General features: G+C 40.2%; 1 protein-coding gene across 7 annotated transcripts in view; it reads right to left on the bottom strand.

Annotated features, from left to right (window-relative positions):
• Window positions 1-18299, bottom strand: part of LOC119033192 (sorbin and SH3 domain-containing protein 1) — a 46021-nt gene that overhangs the window by 23305 nt on the left and 4417 nt on the right. For 3 of the 7 annotated variants that reach the window (XM_037122945.1, XM_037122939.1, XM_037122940.1), the window contains exons 3-15: window positions 10574-10616; window positions 10186-10272; window positions 9661-9777; window positions 8778-8884; window positions 8480-8621; window positions 8192-8221; window positions 7479-7621; window positions 7008-7068; window positions 6787-6861; window positions 4434-4469; window positions 4130-4232; window positions 2563-2677; window positions 374-457 (exon numbers count right to left, since the gene is read on the bottom strand). In XM_037122945.1, the coding sequence (XP_036978840.1) occupies window positions 374-457; window positions 2563-2677; window positions 4130-4232; window positions 4434-4469; window positions 6787-6861; window positions 7008-7068; window positions 7479-7621; window positions 8192-8221; window positions 8480-8621; window positions 8778-8884; window positions 9661-9777; window positions 10186-10219 (1047 nt within the window). In that variant the 5' untranslated portion in view covers window positions 10220-10272; window positions 10574-10616. Of the gene's footprint in view, window positions 1-373; window positions 458-2562; window positions 2678-4129; window positions 4233-4433; window positions 4470-6786; window positions 6862-7007; window positions 7069-7478; window positions 7622-8191; window positions 8222-8479; window positions 8622-8777; window positions 8885-9660; window positions 9778-10185; window positions 10273-10573; window positions 10617-14899; window positions 15011-18299 lie in introns of those variants that run through there. The other 4 variants (XM_037122941.1, XM_037122942.1, XM_037122943.1 and 1 more) reach the window with 4 other exon arrangements.

The raw sequence follows: 18299 nt of genomic DNA, 5'->3' as shown, positions 1-18299 counted from the left end.
AAGCTTTAAAAAACTTTTGCTGCAGATAGGGTTATTGATAGACGTCCTGAAAAAGAGTGAAAATATAAACAGAGATTATGATGAAAATAATAAGGATGAATAAAAGTTGATCAGTCGTTGGTCTCATTAAGCCACGTTGATGGGACACATGGTAGTAAATTTAGTTGAAGAGGAAACACATTTTCCTCTGATGCATGCTGTCACATAACATTTTATGTGCAGGATACACTTTTCAGTAAAATACAAGTGAAGGGTAGAAACTGTAGTAGTCCTTACAGACAGACACAGTTTGTTTAGGCATTATTTGAACATGGATGTTATCACATGCAATAAAATACAATACACTGTCACTTTAAGGACAGCGACCACTTACCGCTTTGTCAAACTCCATCTCTGAAAAGAATTTATACCAAGGCTCATTCTCTAAATCTACATCTTCGGGACTTACATCCTGAGTCTAGGGGTATGGCAACAAAAAGGGGAGGAGAAAGACAAAGAGAAGACAGTTCAGACAGCACAGAATATACACACCAAGGTAATGAGTCAAGGTTTGTACCCAACACCATGAATCAGCAACACTCTAGTGTGTTCTCAATGAAGATACCTAGTATTCCTTTAACAAGTAAACTGAAGGATGGGTTCAAATGTCTTCTGAATATTGATACCGCTGTCACGTCAGTATGAGAAATAAGAAGCTACATCCAGCAGAAAATTAGCTTTGCAGGAAAAACTAGAAAAGGGGGGGAAACAACCAGTCTGGCTCTGTCTAGAAATAAAAAATAAAAAAAAGCTTAAGCTTACATCAGTTTAAGTACGAGTGTTGTTGTCATTACAAGGTTGCCAGGCAACCAGCTGAGACTACAGGAAGTCACTGCTTCTGGCTGAGGTACTGAGTGGTTTTCCACTGTATTTTATAGGGATTAAACAAATAAGACCAAATGCATAAAATATGTAAATTTAGAGGTGACAGTAGGGACATTTTTTTCTTTTTTTTTTACACACGTGAACATTGTCAGAAACATTTAAGTGAGGTAAGTATACAACTCAACAAAATAAACTACAAAGGTCCAATCGTTTTTAGACATTTCAATGCAGAAATGTAAGCAGAAACATATTATAATATGCAGAAACATATTATATCTTGGAGGGTGCTGGCTTTAGCTAAATATATAAAGGAAGTGTCAGACAACTCCTATAATAATCATTCAAATATGAACAATAAAAAATGTTATAGGAAACCGATGGAATACAAAGAGGGAATTTTGATCTTACAAGAATTCAGTTTGGGAAAATATGCACTTGATTTGACTGCTGAAGCTTCATATAAGCCTCTGCTGAAGTTTTGACATTTTGACAGATTCTCTCTCTTCTGACATTTGCTTTAGTGGAAAAAGGAAAATCATTTAGCTGCTAGAATGGACAGGAGGAACATTTTCATCCACCAACATGTTTCAGTGTATAAATCTGATTACAGATAATGTATTAAAATGAAGCCATCCTTTGAGCAAATCTTTTTACCTTAAAAGTGCCGTTATTTAATGTGAACCACATACTTATTATTTTAATTTTATTCTATCTAAATGACAGACACGTACAGATGATCACCACCGAAACATGCAAACTAATTTTTTGATATGTAATATGGTTATCTAGGACAGACATATTTTTGGTAGGTCTTCAAGTTTGTAAGTGCCAACACTACTTTAAGCACCAGAGAGTAAATAGAATGGACTTAATGTAGGAAATGACAGCAACATGAACACTGACCCATAATAACTGAGCTTGTAAGTGACAAACAACGGAGTCCATTATTTTAAAGTGGTCCCAGGATTAACTGGAGCGAACTCTCTTTAATGAGTGTGTTTGATGCCAGATCTTGGCTGACGACATTTACTAGATAGATGTAGCTGAGTGTCAGACAAACAATAATTATATAATCAACTAACTGCTTAATCACAATACTGCACATCTCTGTGCCCTCTATTATATAAGATGGAAATATAAAGGGATGTGTTCTGCTTTTGGTAAATATTATACTGCAAATCAAGGAAGCAGCTGCTGTTGATCCATTATATGTGACAAAGCTCATCCTCAGACAGCTCTCAAGGACACTGACTAATGCTGCGTTGTTGATTCAGCAAAAACTATTAAGGCCACAGACAAAAGTAGGTTGGACAGCATTACACTTCCTCTCAAGAAAAACACACAGGATCCATGTTTTGTGTCAGCACTGGGATCCTCTCACACCGAGCCGATTCACTCCAATAACCTTAAATCGAAGACAGGAAGACAATGGCTATCCTTGTAAGTGATACTCCTCCGTTGCCCAGCAGGATCATCTGTCGCCGCAACGGGACACCCTTTAGGAATGTGGTGCACATGGCGATTCAGGCTGCACATACATCGCCTTCCGAGCTGTTAGTGAAGCTACCACCCGGGAGCTTAGATACAGAGGTGGTGGGTGGGGGTGTGGATGGTGGGGGACAGCTAACACGGCATGCACACAGACAGGAAGAGAGAGACAGAGAGAGAGGAAGAGGAATAGGCAGGCGGCAAGCATACCGTTCGCTCCAGCTTCAGCACTGACGATTTCCCCGGCTCGTACTCAAAGATGCTCTTGGGCTCGGCGCGGTACTTCCTGGTGTCTACCTTTTTATCCGGGGGCTCCCACTCGTTCCTGTGGAGAGCCGGGTGTCAGGGAGGGGTTGGGGTGTGGGATGGAAGAGAGCCAATCCTTATCAAGTAGTCTCCATGGCAACCAGCATAGGCTAAGATTTTTTTTTTATTCAATCTAAACATGACGTCTGCCCTCATTATCCCTGCACTCTCTCCCCCCTCACTCACTTCTTCTAATGATGATGTGACAGAAAATCCAATTCATGGTTTAGCTTAATCAGTAATTTGATCAAGTAAACAAGATTCAACCTGATGAGTAAAAACAGAGCACAGCGTTTCCAATGAGAATTTCTTAATAGACAGCCAATGCTTAAATTAATTCTCAGAAAAAGAATGAAATAAGACTTTAAATAAGAAACAACTAATCTTACAAATATTTCTCACCACACATAAGGCAGAGTCTTTCTGGATTCTTTCTGGACATCAAGAAAATCAAGCAGCTTATTTTCAAAAATGCACAAAGACATGTGCCCCCTTCACACATAGCCACTGACGAAAGAGGAAGGTCAGTCCTCCACATGTCATCTGCAGCTCTAGTGGGCAACAGTTTATCCATCACCTGCCCTCCTTCATCACCCCATCACTTATTTCTCTGAGCAGATTGTCCTGAGTCGATGCTGAGATATATGTGGAGGGATGAGGTTAATCCTACCTTGAGTGAAAACCAGAGGAGCCACCAGGGATAAAATAACCTCACATTTGCAAATTTAGGAAGAAGGAATTGATCTTTTGCCCTGGTGTGCTTAGTCATGTTAAGTTGCAGATTAAGTATATGTAGATAAGGATCAAAACAAACTGTTTATTTATTTAAAATTAACAAAACAAACTGTTTATTTGTTTTAAATTGCGATCTTTCATCGCAACTCCGAAATGTCATGTAGTTTATAGGATGACTTAAAATAGCCTGTGAATTTCTCCATTTGCACCATTAAAACACAACACTGCATTCAAGATCCTGGTTCCTTTTTTAACACAATCTGGGCCAGTGTGACCTACGATGTACAGCAGAGCAGGTCATTCACCTATGAAAAGGTTACTGGTTTGAATATTTGTACATGAATATTTGTGTGAATGTAACAAATGTAAAACATTTTGTGTGGTGAGTAGACTGGAAAATGAATGCAAGTCTGTTTACTATCTACCATGTTGCGAGACATTCACCACTCAGCATTGCCATCTAGTTATCTTCATCACTCTATTGGTACGGGCATGTCGCGCGAATCTGCTAGTCAGTGACATTATGAGTAAATTAGAAACCGAGGTAAGAAGACATTTAACACTGCCTGTTATAGAAACAGACAGAAATAGAATTTCTCTAGTGGGTTTCATATCTTTGCATTTGAATTATTCACAGCTTCTTTCTTCATTGACAAACATGAACAGTACTGAGCTTTTTTGTGAAATACTGAAGTGAAAGTCATAAGGAGGGTTGGAGCAGATGGATGAGACTGACCTTTTGGCAGACGGTTTGAGGGAAGAGGAGCGTGTTGGCACAGGCATCGACCGGCCTCTAGAATCAACCTCGGCGTCACTTTTTGAGCGTGGGACTGTTTTCACTGCAAACAAGCGCATAAATATTGATGGGTATGCATATGCTTGATGCATCAACTGAAATGCTGCCAATGTTAAGTGTAAAACAAGTGAGTGTTATCCTGGATGAATCTCAATAAAATTTAATATAGATCATACACAGTTATTGTGTCATTTGTATAATGTGAATTTTGTAATTGAATCAAAAGACCAATTCCAAAACTCACCATCTTTCAAGTAACCAAAGGGGCTGGGACCATCATCTGAAAGAGGAACAGACATTAATTAAGAAAAAAACATTTATCACGCTTTAGATTTATCCCTTTTATATTACTTGAACAGCAATGAATATACCACTTGGCTAAATAATTCATAGGGCATTAGAAACTGTCTTTTCCTGTGTTGTCCTCCCTGCCTCACACCTTCCATTAAGACCGAACATTACAGGTTCAACAGACAAAATCAAAGTGTGCCAAATCAAAGCACTTCACAGGAAGCATTACTGAACTAAAAAGGGATCCAGGAATCGATGAGCGTCAAGGTCCTGAATAAATAATGCACTGTAAAGCAGAAAAAAAGCAATATCATCCAGAAAGCTCTCTGTAAAAGTTGAAGGATTACTTTGAAATAACATTTATAGAATCATGTAGGTATCATGTCATGCTGTGACTGAGAAACCTGCTGTGTGTACAGTATTTTCGGGCAACTAAAGACTCAGGCAGGTTTTTCTTTGGCCGCATATAAATATTGTCTCTTTACCTATAACCCAAAACTAAAACCATCAAACTCCACATAAACATCTGCACAAAACCGTTTGGTGAAGCTTGTCAGGGACAGTGCACATTCGGAGGTTGTGCACTGCCTGGGAGACTGGACTCAGGGCAGGACAGTACACTACCTCATCGCAGGACTGCAGCAGCACCTAGTGGCTTTGATAGTACACTACATCAACGCGCTACTGTATGATGACAATTCTCTTAGATAAAGCATTTATAAATAAAAAATATTTGTGAAATCAATGTGTGAAGCTTTTAATATCAGATGGTTAAGAGCAAAAAGAGAAAGGTCATGAGCAGTTGTTACATTTTTCAAGTGAAGGCAAAGTTACACTACAAGGCTTCGTGCATCATCCTTGTCGACATGTCAATACCGACGTACTTTACAAAATTGGCTAATTTTGTGCAGACCGACCCTTGTGGAGCTGGCCATGTTTAAATTAAGACTTCAAAGACACAATCTGTATTTTTTTGGTGAAAACCTAAATCCCATCTTGTAAACAGACCTTTACAAACATGACTGATGTACATCTTTTAACAGCTTTGTTGCTATTTAGTTTTGCACCTACATAAAGCTGGTGAACTTACAGGAGACACATTAAAAAAAAAAAAAAAAAAAGTCAAAATTGATGAAGCAGAGGATGTGTTATCTTGATTTTGTGTCTCAAGTTCAAAAAACAATGGCTTCTTCATTTCCCATACTCTGACTCATTTTAAAATATCACATCCCTAGTTTGTAACGCAGCACTTCCTTTAAAAGTTGGGTTGCAGTCAAACAGTCTTTCCGGGTAAAGAAGATTCCTAACTTAGTAAAATGACCTAGAAGTATATGGCAGCCATTATAAGCACTGATTGAATTCTCTGAATGTTCAGGAAAGGTGCCTCAGTGTTTCCTCTCTTATTTCATCCACCATCACATACTTACACATCCAAGTGTAAGTGTAGTCAGATTGATTATCTTTCAGGATTCTACTTCAAGTCTTTCCTTGACATCGGGACTTTTTCCATCGTGTTGTGGAAAAGACACAGGATGCAGTTTTTTTTCATATTCAATGCAGCCTTGAAGTCTCCAAGCCCTGTCCCAGCAACCCACATTACATCATTAGAGTTTCTACATCCGGACAAGTAAACTGACCTTCATGTGTCAAATAAGTGAACTGCCCCGTTAATAGCTGTTTGTTTGGTGATATTAGCCTCTCACTTAATTAAATGGTGGGTGTGCGTATTTGTTTCAATCACTGATTGTGCCTTTAACTGTATTTTTTTTGTGTTTTTTTTTGCAGCAGACATTTTGCCTTGTCATAGGAGGAAAAGTACAGATGTCACTAACAACATTAACAGCAGCTCTGTTAAGTCATGACAGTGAGCCATCATGCACAATACATGACCCTGAAGCTGAAGCAGCTAAATGGGATTCTGCCATCGTATATTTTATCTTTTATGCCTGAGGTTTTCCGACTCCGACATGTCAAAATGTCTTTTGCGAAAAAGGCCTATCAAATTTGAAAAGCCTGCTGATCTTGAAAATGCCCCAGGAGAGCAAGACTGAGTTATATCAGGAAATCTGCACGAAACCTGCAGTGTATGTAAGACTTATGGAGACAGCAGCTCTATGGTATGGAACAGATGTCAGAAAAGATTAAGAAAAGCCTTTCAAATACTTTATACATCTTCAAGGTATGCAGTATTGTACTCGCCACAGGGCCAGGTATGACAGATTATACACAGCTCAAGTATTTGAAAGATCTAAGGATGGCTGCAGATTAGTAAAGCAAACGATAGCGGAGTCACTGCCATCGGATACCTTTGGATTTCATCTGAATGTCATAGTTCTCAGGGAAAATGTAGGTGGGGCGGTAAGGGTTTTCCTCAATAGGCTCTGAGCACAGTGATGGAGAGACAGAGCACAGTGTGACATAACATACAAACACATATAGAAACACACAGAGGGCTTTGACACACAACAACATGATCGGCAAAACTGGTCAGGCACAAAATAATATGGAAGTGATGATTTTCTCTTACCTGGTATTCTGTGTATCTGCTTAAACATTGTCTTGTACCAGTCTTTGGACTTTTCAGTGTTCTGAGATTAAGAAGGGGAGATTTTTGATAACAAATGAAGAGCAATGATAGCAGAAAAACAACAGTGTCAACTTTGTGATCTTGAAGCCATCCTTAAATTTAGACAAAAGGCACAGCGGGCACAGAAATACTTTGGAAAAGACAAAACATCTTAATGAATACCATTAAGATGCTGGCACCTAAATGGAACGACGTCATTGTTTATGTAAATAATCACACTGCAAAACATAGTTAATTGCTACAAGAATTTTTCTAAAATCAGCTTAAATCGACAAAATACTATGTAACAATAAAGAATGACATGCTTTAAGTAAATACTAACTCTTTTTGTGTAAGCTTTAAACAAAACACCAAAAAAACATCTGCAGTGAGTAGATTAGTGTTCATCTGACAGGATGTTTTGTCGCTCACCCGTACAGGCACAATGGGCTGGTTGAGAGGACTGAGGACGGGGGAGTTCAGTGACAGTCGCAGCCTCTTCCAGTCCATATCAGGGACCGGACTGACTGAGTCTCTCCCAGGTTCAGGGTTTTTGTCCCTTTCCGGGGTTGGATCTGTTGCACAAAAAATGAAGACATCAAAAACCTGTAAACCAGACAAAAGTCAAGGCTCACAGCACATTTTTGTGAAATGAAAGTTCAGTTACCGCTTAGTAGTTACATGTAACCAATTACATTTCAAAAGCAATCGTCCCATCACTGCACACATAAAGCATATGAAACTTGACCCCAAAGAGTGAGATGAGCCAGGTGAGTGGAAATAAAAGAGGAACATTTAAAATCTCATTTGTGTTGTCATGGTAACCTTTATGTTGAACCTTTTAAGTGAACTGCAGGGAAAGACACAGAAAATAAAATATTTCCCTGATGATTCTGTAAAGTCTGCCACCGTCTTTAATTGTCAGATTTCCAGTGACACATAAAACATGACTCACTCACTTCATAAGGTTTGTGGCGAACACATTTCTCTGGCAGTGTTACGGCAGTGGGAAGGTGACAGATTGTTCAGTTGAAGAATCAACAATATTTGTCTGTAATAAAACTGGGACTGCTGCTGGCTAAGTTTAGGACATGAAAAATAAATTACAAATGTGTGTTAGACGTCATCAAGTCCCCAGTGCATACCTTCAAAATGAGAAAGATGCTTTTGCTGCTCTGTTGTAAGAGAAAGACACACAAGGACAGGACAGTGAAAGATGTGACAAAGCAATGAAGCAAATGTGAGAAAGCAGTGGTTATGTGAAACACAGAGCAGGACACGGCTGATGGATCACAGACAAGACATGGTCTAGATACAGCTAAGACTACCATAAAGCTTAGCTCATAAAATATCACACAGGCATGTAAAAGCATGTTCATGGCAAACCTGAGAGCTGTTGTTAATGGCTTCGACTTAGAGACTGGTGTGCTCACCTCTGTTGTGCTGCAGCAGGACTATGGTGGGGTTAACTGTGCTAGTGCAGGGATAAACAGAGCTGGACGTTGATGTGATACTGTCCTGACCGTCAGTGGAGGACGGAGGCTGATTTTCGCTGATACTTTCTGGTGTATATGCCTGAGTGTAACAGAAGATAAACACTCAAATTTATAAAAGTTAATATTTTTTTCTTGGAATTTCATATCAAACTAAAGAGATCACACAGTTCTCATTATGCTAAAACCACAAAGAGCAAAACAAAAAGCCTGTTAAATGAAATGGAAGTAAACGTACCTGGCACTGAGTGTTGTTTACAGGAGGTAAATCAGCTGTGATGTTGCTGCCTCCCTCGGCCAATCCTGCTTTAGAGCTGTCTCCATTAATCTGGCTTGTCCAGCCACCTAAAAAGAGTCCAGAGTTCTCTCAGTTTGGCAGCCAGTGCAGCAAGAATAAAGACACACTGAAGATGATGCTAAAAAATGAAGAGTATTTAGTGCATAGGAAAACATTGCAGCTAATTGCTCATCAAATAAATCTCCATTACAGTCAGTGGGGTGTGAATGCTTTACTTGGTGGTTTTCATGCACAGAGATGTTAATATGGTCAGGAAAGGAAAAAAAAAAAAAAAAAGATTCTCCCACAATCTCTGAACTCTGTCATCAGAACAAAGTGCCTATTCAGTGAGCTGCAAAGGCCATTTGTTCCAATGGCCTTTATGTTCAGGCTGTACAACAATTAAAGCATCTCCCCAAAAGCCTTGGCCAGCCTCCAGTTCCACTGTGCTCTACGTAACAAACAAGCCCACAGTCAAGGCGCCCTGCTCCAAAGTGCAACGTGGGCAGGCCGCAACAAAAAAGCTCTTTGACACTCGCATGAAAATATGAGCAATAGCCCTTTATTGCAACTCTGAGCACCACTGAGCATGCACTTCAAAATGTGACGAGTTACATAATCCTGACATCAAAACAGCACTCTGAAAGGCATGTGGGGAATTTATAACAAAAATCAAATGATGAAATGCTTTTTAAATTACAGCAACACTCACACACTGTGTCCACATTCTACAGATCCCTGTGCTTTTTTTTCACAAGGCTGTGCAACTATTACAGTCCTCCCAATATTTTTTCATCATGTGGCGAGTTGTTATGAAACAGCTGTGGCATTTGCTTGGACTTACTTGGCGTTGTGATGACATTTGGCTCTTCGCTGATGCAGCCCTCATCATCTATGTGGACGAGGGTGGCCCTTAGAGTCACCACTCCTTTGCCTTTGCACACTCTGCTGGGGTCCAGATCTGAAAACATTCAAAAACAAGAGTCTCTCTGTCACAGCTCCTCCTCCTTCAAGGCAGCGGAGTGTTTTATTCAATATCCTCAAGGTGCACTCCTGCTGGGAATCATAATAAGTTACCGCTATCACATGCCCCAAAAGACTGAAATAGAACTGTAACATCAAAACCAGGTCATTAATTTAATATCCTCCTGTCCCGTGAAGCTAATTGCCATGATCACACTGTCAGAACTGGAAGTGGAGCAGCTGGAGCTCGTCCTGTCTCAGCACAGGTTATATCAAAGTGACACCACACTGTTATCGAGTGAGTTGAAAGTGAGTTAAAAGCATTACTCTAAGTTTTCTTTGCGAGTGTGAGGGTGTCTCACAGTTGTAGGCCATGAAAGATTGATGAGACGGAGCAATACGTCACCTGCAGCAGGAATCAGGTCAGGAGAGCCTTTCATGGTTGTCAGAGGCGTGATCCTGACAGCGCAGACTGCCCGAGGACCTGATCTGACTGTAATACACAAAAAAGACGTGGGTGAAATGTCTGAAAATTCTCATCAGTTAAAGTAAAGTTACAGAGTGAATACAAAAACACCCTCTTTAGAGGAAAACAATTTAGAAAAACCCACAATCAATGAAAGATCTTAACGTATTCGATACTGATAACAGCTTTAAATGAAAGTATTTGTGTGTCTTTGTGCCTCACCAGTTTCCAAATATTAGACTAATTATCGATTACTATAACTACTCACTGGTAATTCCATAAAGTAGGCCCATTAATAATTTGTTGAACTCAAAGTGAAATGACTTACTGGGAGTTGCACTTGGTCTCACGCTGCCCTCTTCTGGAGAGGCCTGGTGGGGAAACATAGGGACACAAATATTCGACAGTGTTATCAAGGAAAGGAGCTGATATCTGGAGAGTGTACCACACAAAAATCAGGGTCATAAATCATTCAAGCATCAGCCTGCAGATAGAGCGGCGAAGATAACCACATCAGACGAGAATATGCTACAGTTAAGACAGATATGCCTTATGGTCTTTTTGTTTTTAAGTTTTCCTGAACCTCCAAACTACACATGTAAGTTTGAACTGATGAGTTCGACAAATCATGTGGTGTAACAATGTTGTAAGGCTGAACAATTTATTTACTTTTTATCCAAGCTGCAATATGGCTCCATCTATCTATCATTCTATCTATGTATCTGTCTGTCTGTCCTAATAACAGGACTGGCCCTTAATATTCAACTATTTGGATTTTCATCCATTGGATAGGTATTCAGTTTTTAATATTTGGATTTAGATATTTGTTTCTTGTTTGTGTTGTATCTTTGCGTTGTTGCATAATAAATACTGATAGCAACAGGGCGTTGTTTTCACTAAATTATTTTCACTAAATTACTTATTTTTTGGTCTCATGGTGTAGTTTTCCCCACACATTGACTTTACTTGGGCATTCGGCAAAGGTATATTTAAGTATAAAAGTATGGTTGGTAACCCATTTTGGCCTTTATTTGTATTTTTTTCACAAGTCAGAGAGAACGACTCTATCCCTGATCGACTGATGACTGGACAATCTGCCCTCGCTCTAGCTTTTCCGTACCTGCTCCTGCTCTGCCAAGAAAATAATCGCAATATGGTTGTTTTTTTGCACATTATTCAGCCCTAAAAGTGCATATCTGCCGATTTATAAGATGGCTGTAACTTCCCTTTTCTCTGCATCAGACCCAAGAAACTTCACATCAGATGGAATTCCTATATTAGTTGTAGATCAGAGTGAGTTTGGTAACCAGGCCAGTGCTTTGCTGCAGTGTCAGCCTGCAGCAAGCTGGGTGTTTTATCATGACAGACTGTGTATTGCTGAAGTAATATTATACATAGAGAACATTTCTTGAAAGAGCCTGCTTGGCTGTAGTGTCCACTGCACAAAAAGTGGAGTCACTGCAACCAACAGCTGTAATTGGGGACCTCATAAGGCTAATGAAATTGTGCTAGCGCTCCTGTGGTTCGGTTACACATTGAAATGAGATACAACGAAGGCAGACAGGAAGGTGGTGAACTTCCAGTCATCTGTTTAAATCTAGTCTGCAGCACACAAGACCATATATTCTACCAGAAATCAATGACAGACATGGCTTGAACGGCACCAATTTGTAATGTTATTGGCTTAAAAAAGCAAAAACCTCAAGTGTTTAACATAGAAAGATCTAATATATAAAGATATGTTTTCACACCCTTGTAAGTGCCACAGAAAACTCATCTGACTGATATTAAAGTTCACAGCAAAGGGAGTAAACAGCAGCACGGACCAGATGCATTTTACTGTCCAAACAGTCCAATATCAGTGTTACTCATGCCGTACACAACCATGATATCTGTGACAAGACAATCTAATCTAGGAAATCAACAGCTGCTACAAGTGAAATGAAATAGAAGGAATTTTCAATCGATAATGGTTCCGATATACCGCTTATATTAATTTGATGAGGAGGAGCTTGACACTCTCATCTCTGATGGCATTAATGGCCTCAGTTGCATTTACTTCCTACATCTTTTCCATAGTCAAATTCAAGCTTTCTAGCAACTTGCAGCAGTGCTAAATTACATATATATACACAGTACATACTGTAGCCCATGATACCATTCTACAGAGGGATGATGACAGAAAAGATGATTCAAGATTCATGTGTCACCTGTCTGTAAGTAGATTTGTCTGAGCCAATAGATGATCTAAATCTAGAGCAATTCATTTTGAAAGTAATGCAGTCACAATTTCAAGCAGTTTCAAGGATATCATCCAAAGTCCAACCACTTTTCCATCCTTGAAAAACACCACACAAAAATTCAAGCAATTTCAAGGTTTGCCTGCATCCATACGTATCCTGTTTCTTTTGGTTTAAGGAGGAAAACTGGCTTTTTTCAGACCAGCAATAAGATTTAAAAAATGCATCCGTGTTCCCCTTTAAGGAACGAGTAGGGAGGGTGTGAGAGAGAACAAACATATGTTAATCTGAGCTGCATCAGTGGAGCATGCACAAGCAACACCAAGGCCACCAGAAAAGTGGCTGAGAAACACTTCCCATTGCTCCGCAGGGCCTCTCATTGTACTCAGCCAGCACGGCTGATTTAGGAGACGTCCCCATTTAAAAGGCCAAGAAAAGGGCTGATTGAGTCAAGACACAAACACACACACAAAGGCACTCAAACAGTCACTCCAGCATACATGCGCACACACATAGACACTCACAGCTGGTGTTTTATGGCTGTGAATAATGAATTAATTTATTTTATGATTTTATTTTAAGCAGATTTTAAAGTTATACCTTCACTTGTTCCACTCTATGCTTGTGTGGGACTGTGTGTGCACTATGTTTACACATTGCAGTAAATAAGCCAACCTGCAGAACAGGCAGGGGACTCATGTTCCAGCTGGAAACCTCCGCAAATAGGCCAAAATGGATGAGGGAAAATGGGAGCGATTCCAAACAAGTCCCATGAGGACACAAAGCACAAACCTTTTAAAACATCTTCTCGTCTTGGAGCTGAGCTGTCCCTGAGCATCAGAAACTCTGTGTATTTATTTCCACTCTCTCTTTAATAAAATCAACTCGCTTCCTGACCCCCTGCATCCCAGAGAGGCAATGTGTCCATGATCTCATTTCCAAAACCATTAACAGACATTCCTTTGAGGAGTGCTTACACTGATCTCAACTGTACTTCCGCTGTATCCTCAGATGAACCCCAAAATAAATGATGAATATAAACTACAAACGAGGGACGTGGGAGTTTTGAACCTCTCACAATATGATAGATGGATAATGTGAAGATGAAGCCTGCAGCGTTCAGTTCGCTGTATAAACACATGAGTGCAGACATCACCCCTGGCCTTTTTAGGAAGAGATGCCTCAGAGCAGAGCCAGGCAAAGAAGGCCATCCATCCAGCCTCTGAAAAAGAGGAGACCAGTGCAGGAGCTGTGGGACGGGCCAAGACAAACAGGAAAATAAGAGGAGACTTTATCAGCAAAACTCCCATAAAACTGCGTTTCACCTAAATGCGCCATTACTCCTTATCATCAAAGAAGCTTTTAGATGTCTGTTCTGATCTGGAAGGTAAAAAGGAGTTATAGCGAAGCTGAGGTGGGGAACTCAATGTTCAGCAGATTGTGAATTAAGCCGAGAAGCTCAACAGCCAAAAGTGGGATTTTTTTCAGCTTTTTGTTCACGTTCTCCATAAACATCGGCAAGAGTGCAATAATATGTATAATGTCAAAACATTTCAATACTATTTTGATTCAGCATTGTTGTTGTTAAATTTGTTTAGTTATAAGAATATCAATTACGTCCATTTGATTTTTTTTTACTCATTTGTTGCTTGAAAATGCCTGAGATTCCAGTTTGACTTTGTTTTTGCCTTTTTTGACAGATTGTGTGACAATTTCAGAGGCTTTTGAACATCTGCACTACCTCAAGAAGAATACTGTTATCTTAACTTCAAAACAAATATTTATTGTTAATGCTTACTGCAGTCATTTTGCTGTTCTCTGCAACTAGTCCAGAAAAGATATGTTGTTGTCATGCTATTGCTTTGTTATATTAATCTTTGAATAAACAAACTCAAATGTTATCATTTATGGTACTGAGATGATATTACTCTACACCAAATGACCTAATGTCCAGACCAGGACTAGAGTCAAACTAAATGTTAGTGTTTTCCTTAAAAATGAGGGAGAACACAAAGGCTGCTATAAGGTATAGCAGTTCTACTGGCAGTCCTACTGAGCTCACACGTTCTCTGATCGTCTCTTCAGACTCCAAATTCACAGACCTGAGAATACGTGTACAAATTATTTCTAATAATGCAGGTGTTTTTCACACACTAAAAGTAAAAAAACAAACAAACCCACAGCTAATGAAACCCGCTCTCAGCCTGAGTGTGAGTACCTAAAAGCAGGAATATGTCCCATCAGTAGCTCAGGTCCACTACTGCACTCTTTTCTCACACACACACACAGACGCATAAATCTCCAAATGAATGCTCTTGGGTGTAACTAAAATACCTTTCCAAAACAAGCAAATCCCAAAAGGCTGTGATCATCTCAAAGCATCACTGCAGATCTAGAGAGGGGCATTACCGTACCTACTTGATAATGTGCACAGTCAGTCCTTACTCCTCAGACATCAGGTCCTTCTGAAGCCTCCTGAGACTTCTGGCTGAGCTTTGAGGGTTCCGTCTCGGCGGGACGGTCCCAGCTTTGACCTTGACCTTCGCTATGTAGGGGGTCTGTTTGTTTTTGACAACAGGCGTGCCCAGATGGACCTGTCACCACATGCCACCTGGGAATGTGGCACCCACTCAACAACTGTGCAGACCATCACATAAAATTCTCCTAGCCCCTCGAAATGCTCCTGCAGGTCCACTAGATGAGAGAGGGACAGACCACTGGAGGACGGCTGGAATTTGCTAACAGATGACTAAACTATTCCTAAGGTCACAATACCTCAGTTAACATGATGAACTACTTTAATGACAATTAATGACTGTGTGTTAATGGCTGATTAGATATATGATATCAAAATATTCAAAAATGGATTAGAATTGTAAGATAGCAGAAACATGTAGATTAATGTGTATGTAGATTCTACAGTTTGAAAGGACTTTTTCAAACTGACCAGTTTAGTCTAAAAAAACTCCCAGAACCCAGAGTAACATATTCAAAATCTTTTTTGTGCAGGCATCAGTTCAAACCCAAAGATTAAAGAGCTAGGACTGCTATTTCCCAACGTTCAAAAGAAATATTATTAAACTATTATCAAGAAATTATCATAATAAATAAAACATTGGAAGAAAAGCTGCTTTTATGTAGCTGTAATGTGGTCAAAGATCAGTGAGATAATTTTATCAGTTATGGGTAAAAACAAACTGGATGGTATCCAACAAATTGTTCTAACCCTAGAAAATAGATTTTTCCCTGAACTTCTTTATGATCTAATAATTCAAGGTCATATCCAGCAGACCAGAGAATTTTCTATTGGCAGCGATGATCAACATATTTATCTGAAGCAGGCTGCAGTGAAAACTAAACAAAGGCAGGGTGGTACCAAGTTGAACTGCGATGAATTTCATGCAGGGGGTCTCTGTGCTGTAGTCAGAGGCCGCCTTAAAAGTGAGCTATGTTAACACAAAAGAGCTCTCATCGCATGCTCAGCTGTACTATGGATGAAGAGAAAGGGCTGTTACGTAACGCCGTTTGACTTCTGCTTTGTCAACAAATGGCAGAGAGGAGAGAAGCTGTCCAGCACTGTGCGTGGATCCCACCAAACAGCTCCAAACATGGCTCGGTAGGGACGCTCCAGAGCAGCAGCTTATCCCTCTAATTGAGAAGAGACCCCCACCTACCCCTCCACCCTCCCTGCTCGCTTCCATAAACAGCTTCCACTCTGGACAGCAGCCTGGGATTCTACACATTCCTCGACCAAGCTATTTGAAGTTCATTTCAAACAACTGCAGCATAAAAGGAAATGTATGTAACTTACACACTGCAGTCATTAAAGGCCTGAGAGCAGGATTACGCGTCATGTTGATAATGGGTATAGAGCTTAAGCTGAGCCTGAATGGATGCTGCTTCTATGCCTGAATTATTTGAAACTCATCTAATGAAATATCACAGTTACAGAGACTTAACAAGTTTAAAGTCATCCTGTGGTATCACTCTCATATTTGAGGACTATTTTAAGGGTGTTTGTAAGAGTAAAATCCGCCGTTTTGAGGATGAAAAAAAAGCACCCATCACACCAGCCAATGACAGTTATGTCCCTCAGTGCCTGTAGAGGCTCACAGCCTGCCAGCATGTCCATGAGAAGCCCTGACAGTTATTGGATGTGACCATGGCCAGATCCCCGGGACAGGGAACACTTGGCTGGCACGTGTGAAGGTCCTGGGGAGGACTGCAGTTGGCCGCATGGGCTGAACGTCCTGTTAGAGATGCTGTGTTAGGGAGCCAGCCTGTTTATAACGTGCCTGCTAGGCTTTTAGAGCCAGTGTAATAAGAATGTCAGTGAGCTGACAGTTTTGCCAGGGTGGTACATCTTCACAGCAAGCGCCCCGGGCTACACTCCAAGAGTGAGAAAGCTTGGATCACCAGGCCTGGAGTAAGGATAAACATTGAACTGAATATTCAAGTAGCCCTGTTGTGTCTCTTTAGGGGGCTCTTACAGAGTTTACTTTGGTAGGTGCAAAGTGGAAAATTCCAACTAAGAAAGGAAAATAAGGAGATAACTGTCAGAGCTACAACTATTCACTAACTATTAAACCAAAATGGCACTAGCCATTCCACCAAGGCCTGCCATCCCCCTGACTTTAATCAAACCTAATCCAATATCAACTCAACAGTACGGTATCACTCTAAATTTTACACCACCTACACCTGCTAAAGTATTTAACCTAGGAGATCACAGATTCATAGATACCAAACTAAATGAAAACTTGCAATGTTAAAGAAAGTGAGAATCACATATCCAACCCTTTGTCTGGATCGGCACCAAAAATTAATAGGATCTGTTCTGGGCTGACACACATCCTCCATTCAAGTTTTGTGGTAATCCTTCTGGCAAACCAACAAGCCAGCCAGCCAATAAACATAAAAAAAAACCATACAGACAAGTGTGAAAACAACAAAAAAACAAAAGTCTGCTATAGGTGTTATATTTATATCAAAATAACTGTTAAATAGCTCTATATTCCAACAGTAACCACTGTCATAGAGAGTTTGGTCATGATTAACGCTGTGCATTCATGTTGTGACATAAAGAGGACGGAGGGGATTGGTAACTGCAAAAAAACGGACTGAAAGTTAGCTAAAACTACAATAATTACTAACTAAAAACTGTAAGTGATGTAATTGATGTAATGGCGGAAAAAAACCCTCAACGACTACAATCTAATGACAAATTCCTTGAGATAATATACTGGCATTTAATTTGGGAATATGAATAAGCGACACACGTGACGTTTTTTTAATGTCATCACTGGATAACGAGCTCAGCTGTGCACAACAGATTCCTCCGGCCTCAGATAATGGGGCGTTCTGCACATTAGGTGAACAATTCAGATGACTGTCTGAGAGAGTGCTGAAAGTGTTTCCTCATCTCTCAGCTGGATGTTTTGACTCGGACGCGGATTGGAAGCTCTGAATGTGTTCCCTAATATAACTCTCCGAGCGCCTGTGTGACAGGGCTACTCGATAATTGAGTCATAGGATATGGCGGCTAAACATGAATATAAACAGCGATGTGATAATCCAGCAATTTTAAGTGCTATGAAGGTATCCTCGTGTGAAATGAGCGTGCAGCAGGACTCCAGCGGGTCCCCATCATCTGTCTATTTCGGGAATGCCGGCCCAGTCTGACTCCGTCCCGTCACACCCAGACACAAACACAACAGCCATCAATTACCGGCTGGCTTCACGGGTGGCAGCAGGGAGTTTCATTACTGTTTATTATATTCTGCAGTGAGTGATTTATAAAACATGCTATGTGTC

Source organism: Acanthopagrus latus, chromosome 15 (assembly GCF_904848185.1).
Source record: "Acanthopagrus latus isolate v.2019 chromosome 15, fAcaLat1.1, whole genome shotgun sequence".
NCBI lineage: Eukaryota > Metazoa > Chordata > Actinopteri > Spariformes > Sparidae > Acanthopagrus > Acanthopagrus latus.
The sequence above is the reverse complement of the archived record's forward strand: the minus strand, read 5'-3'. Positions and strand labels throughout refer to the sequence as shown.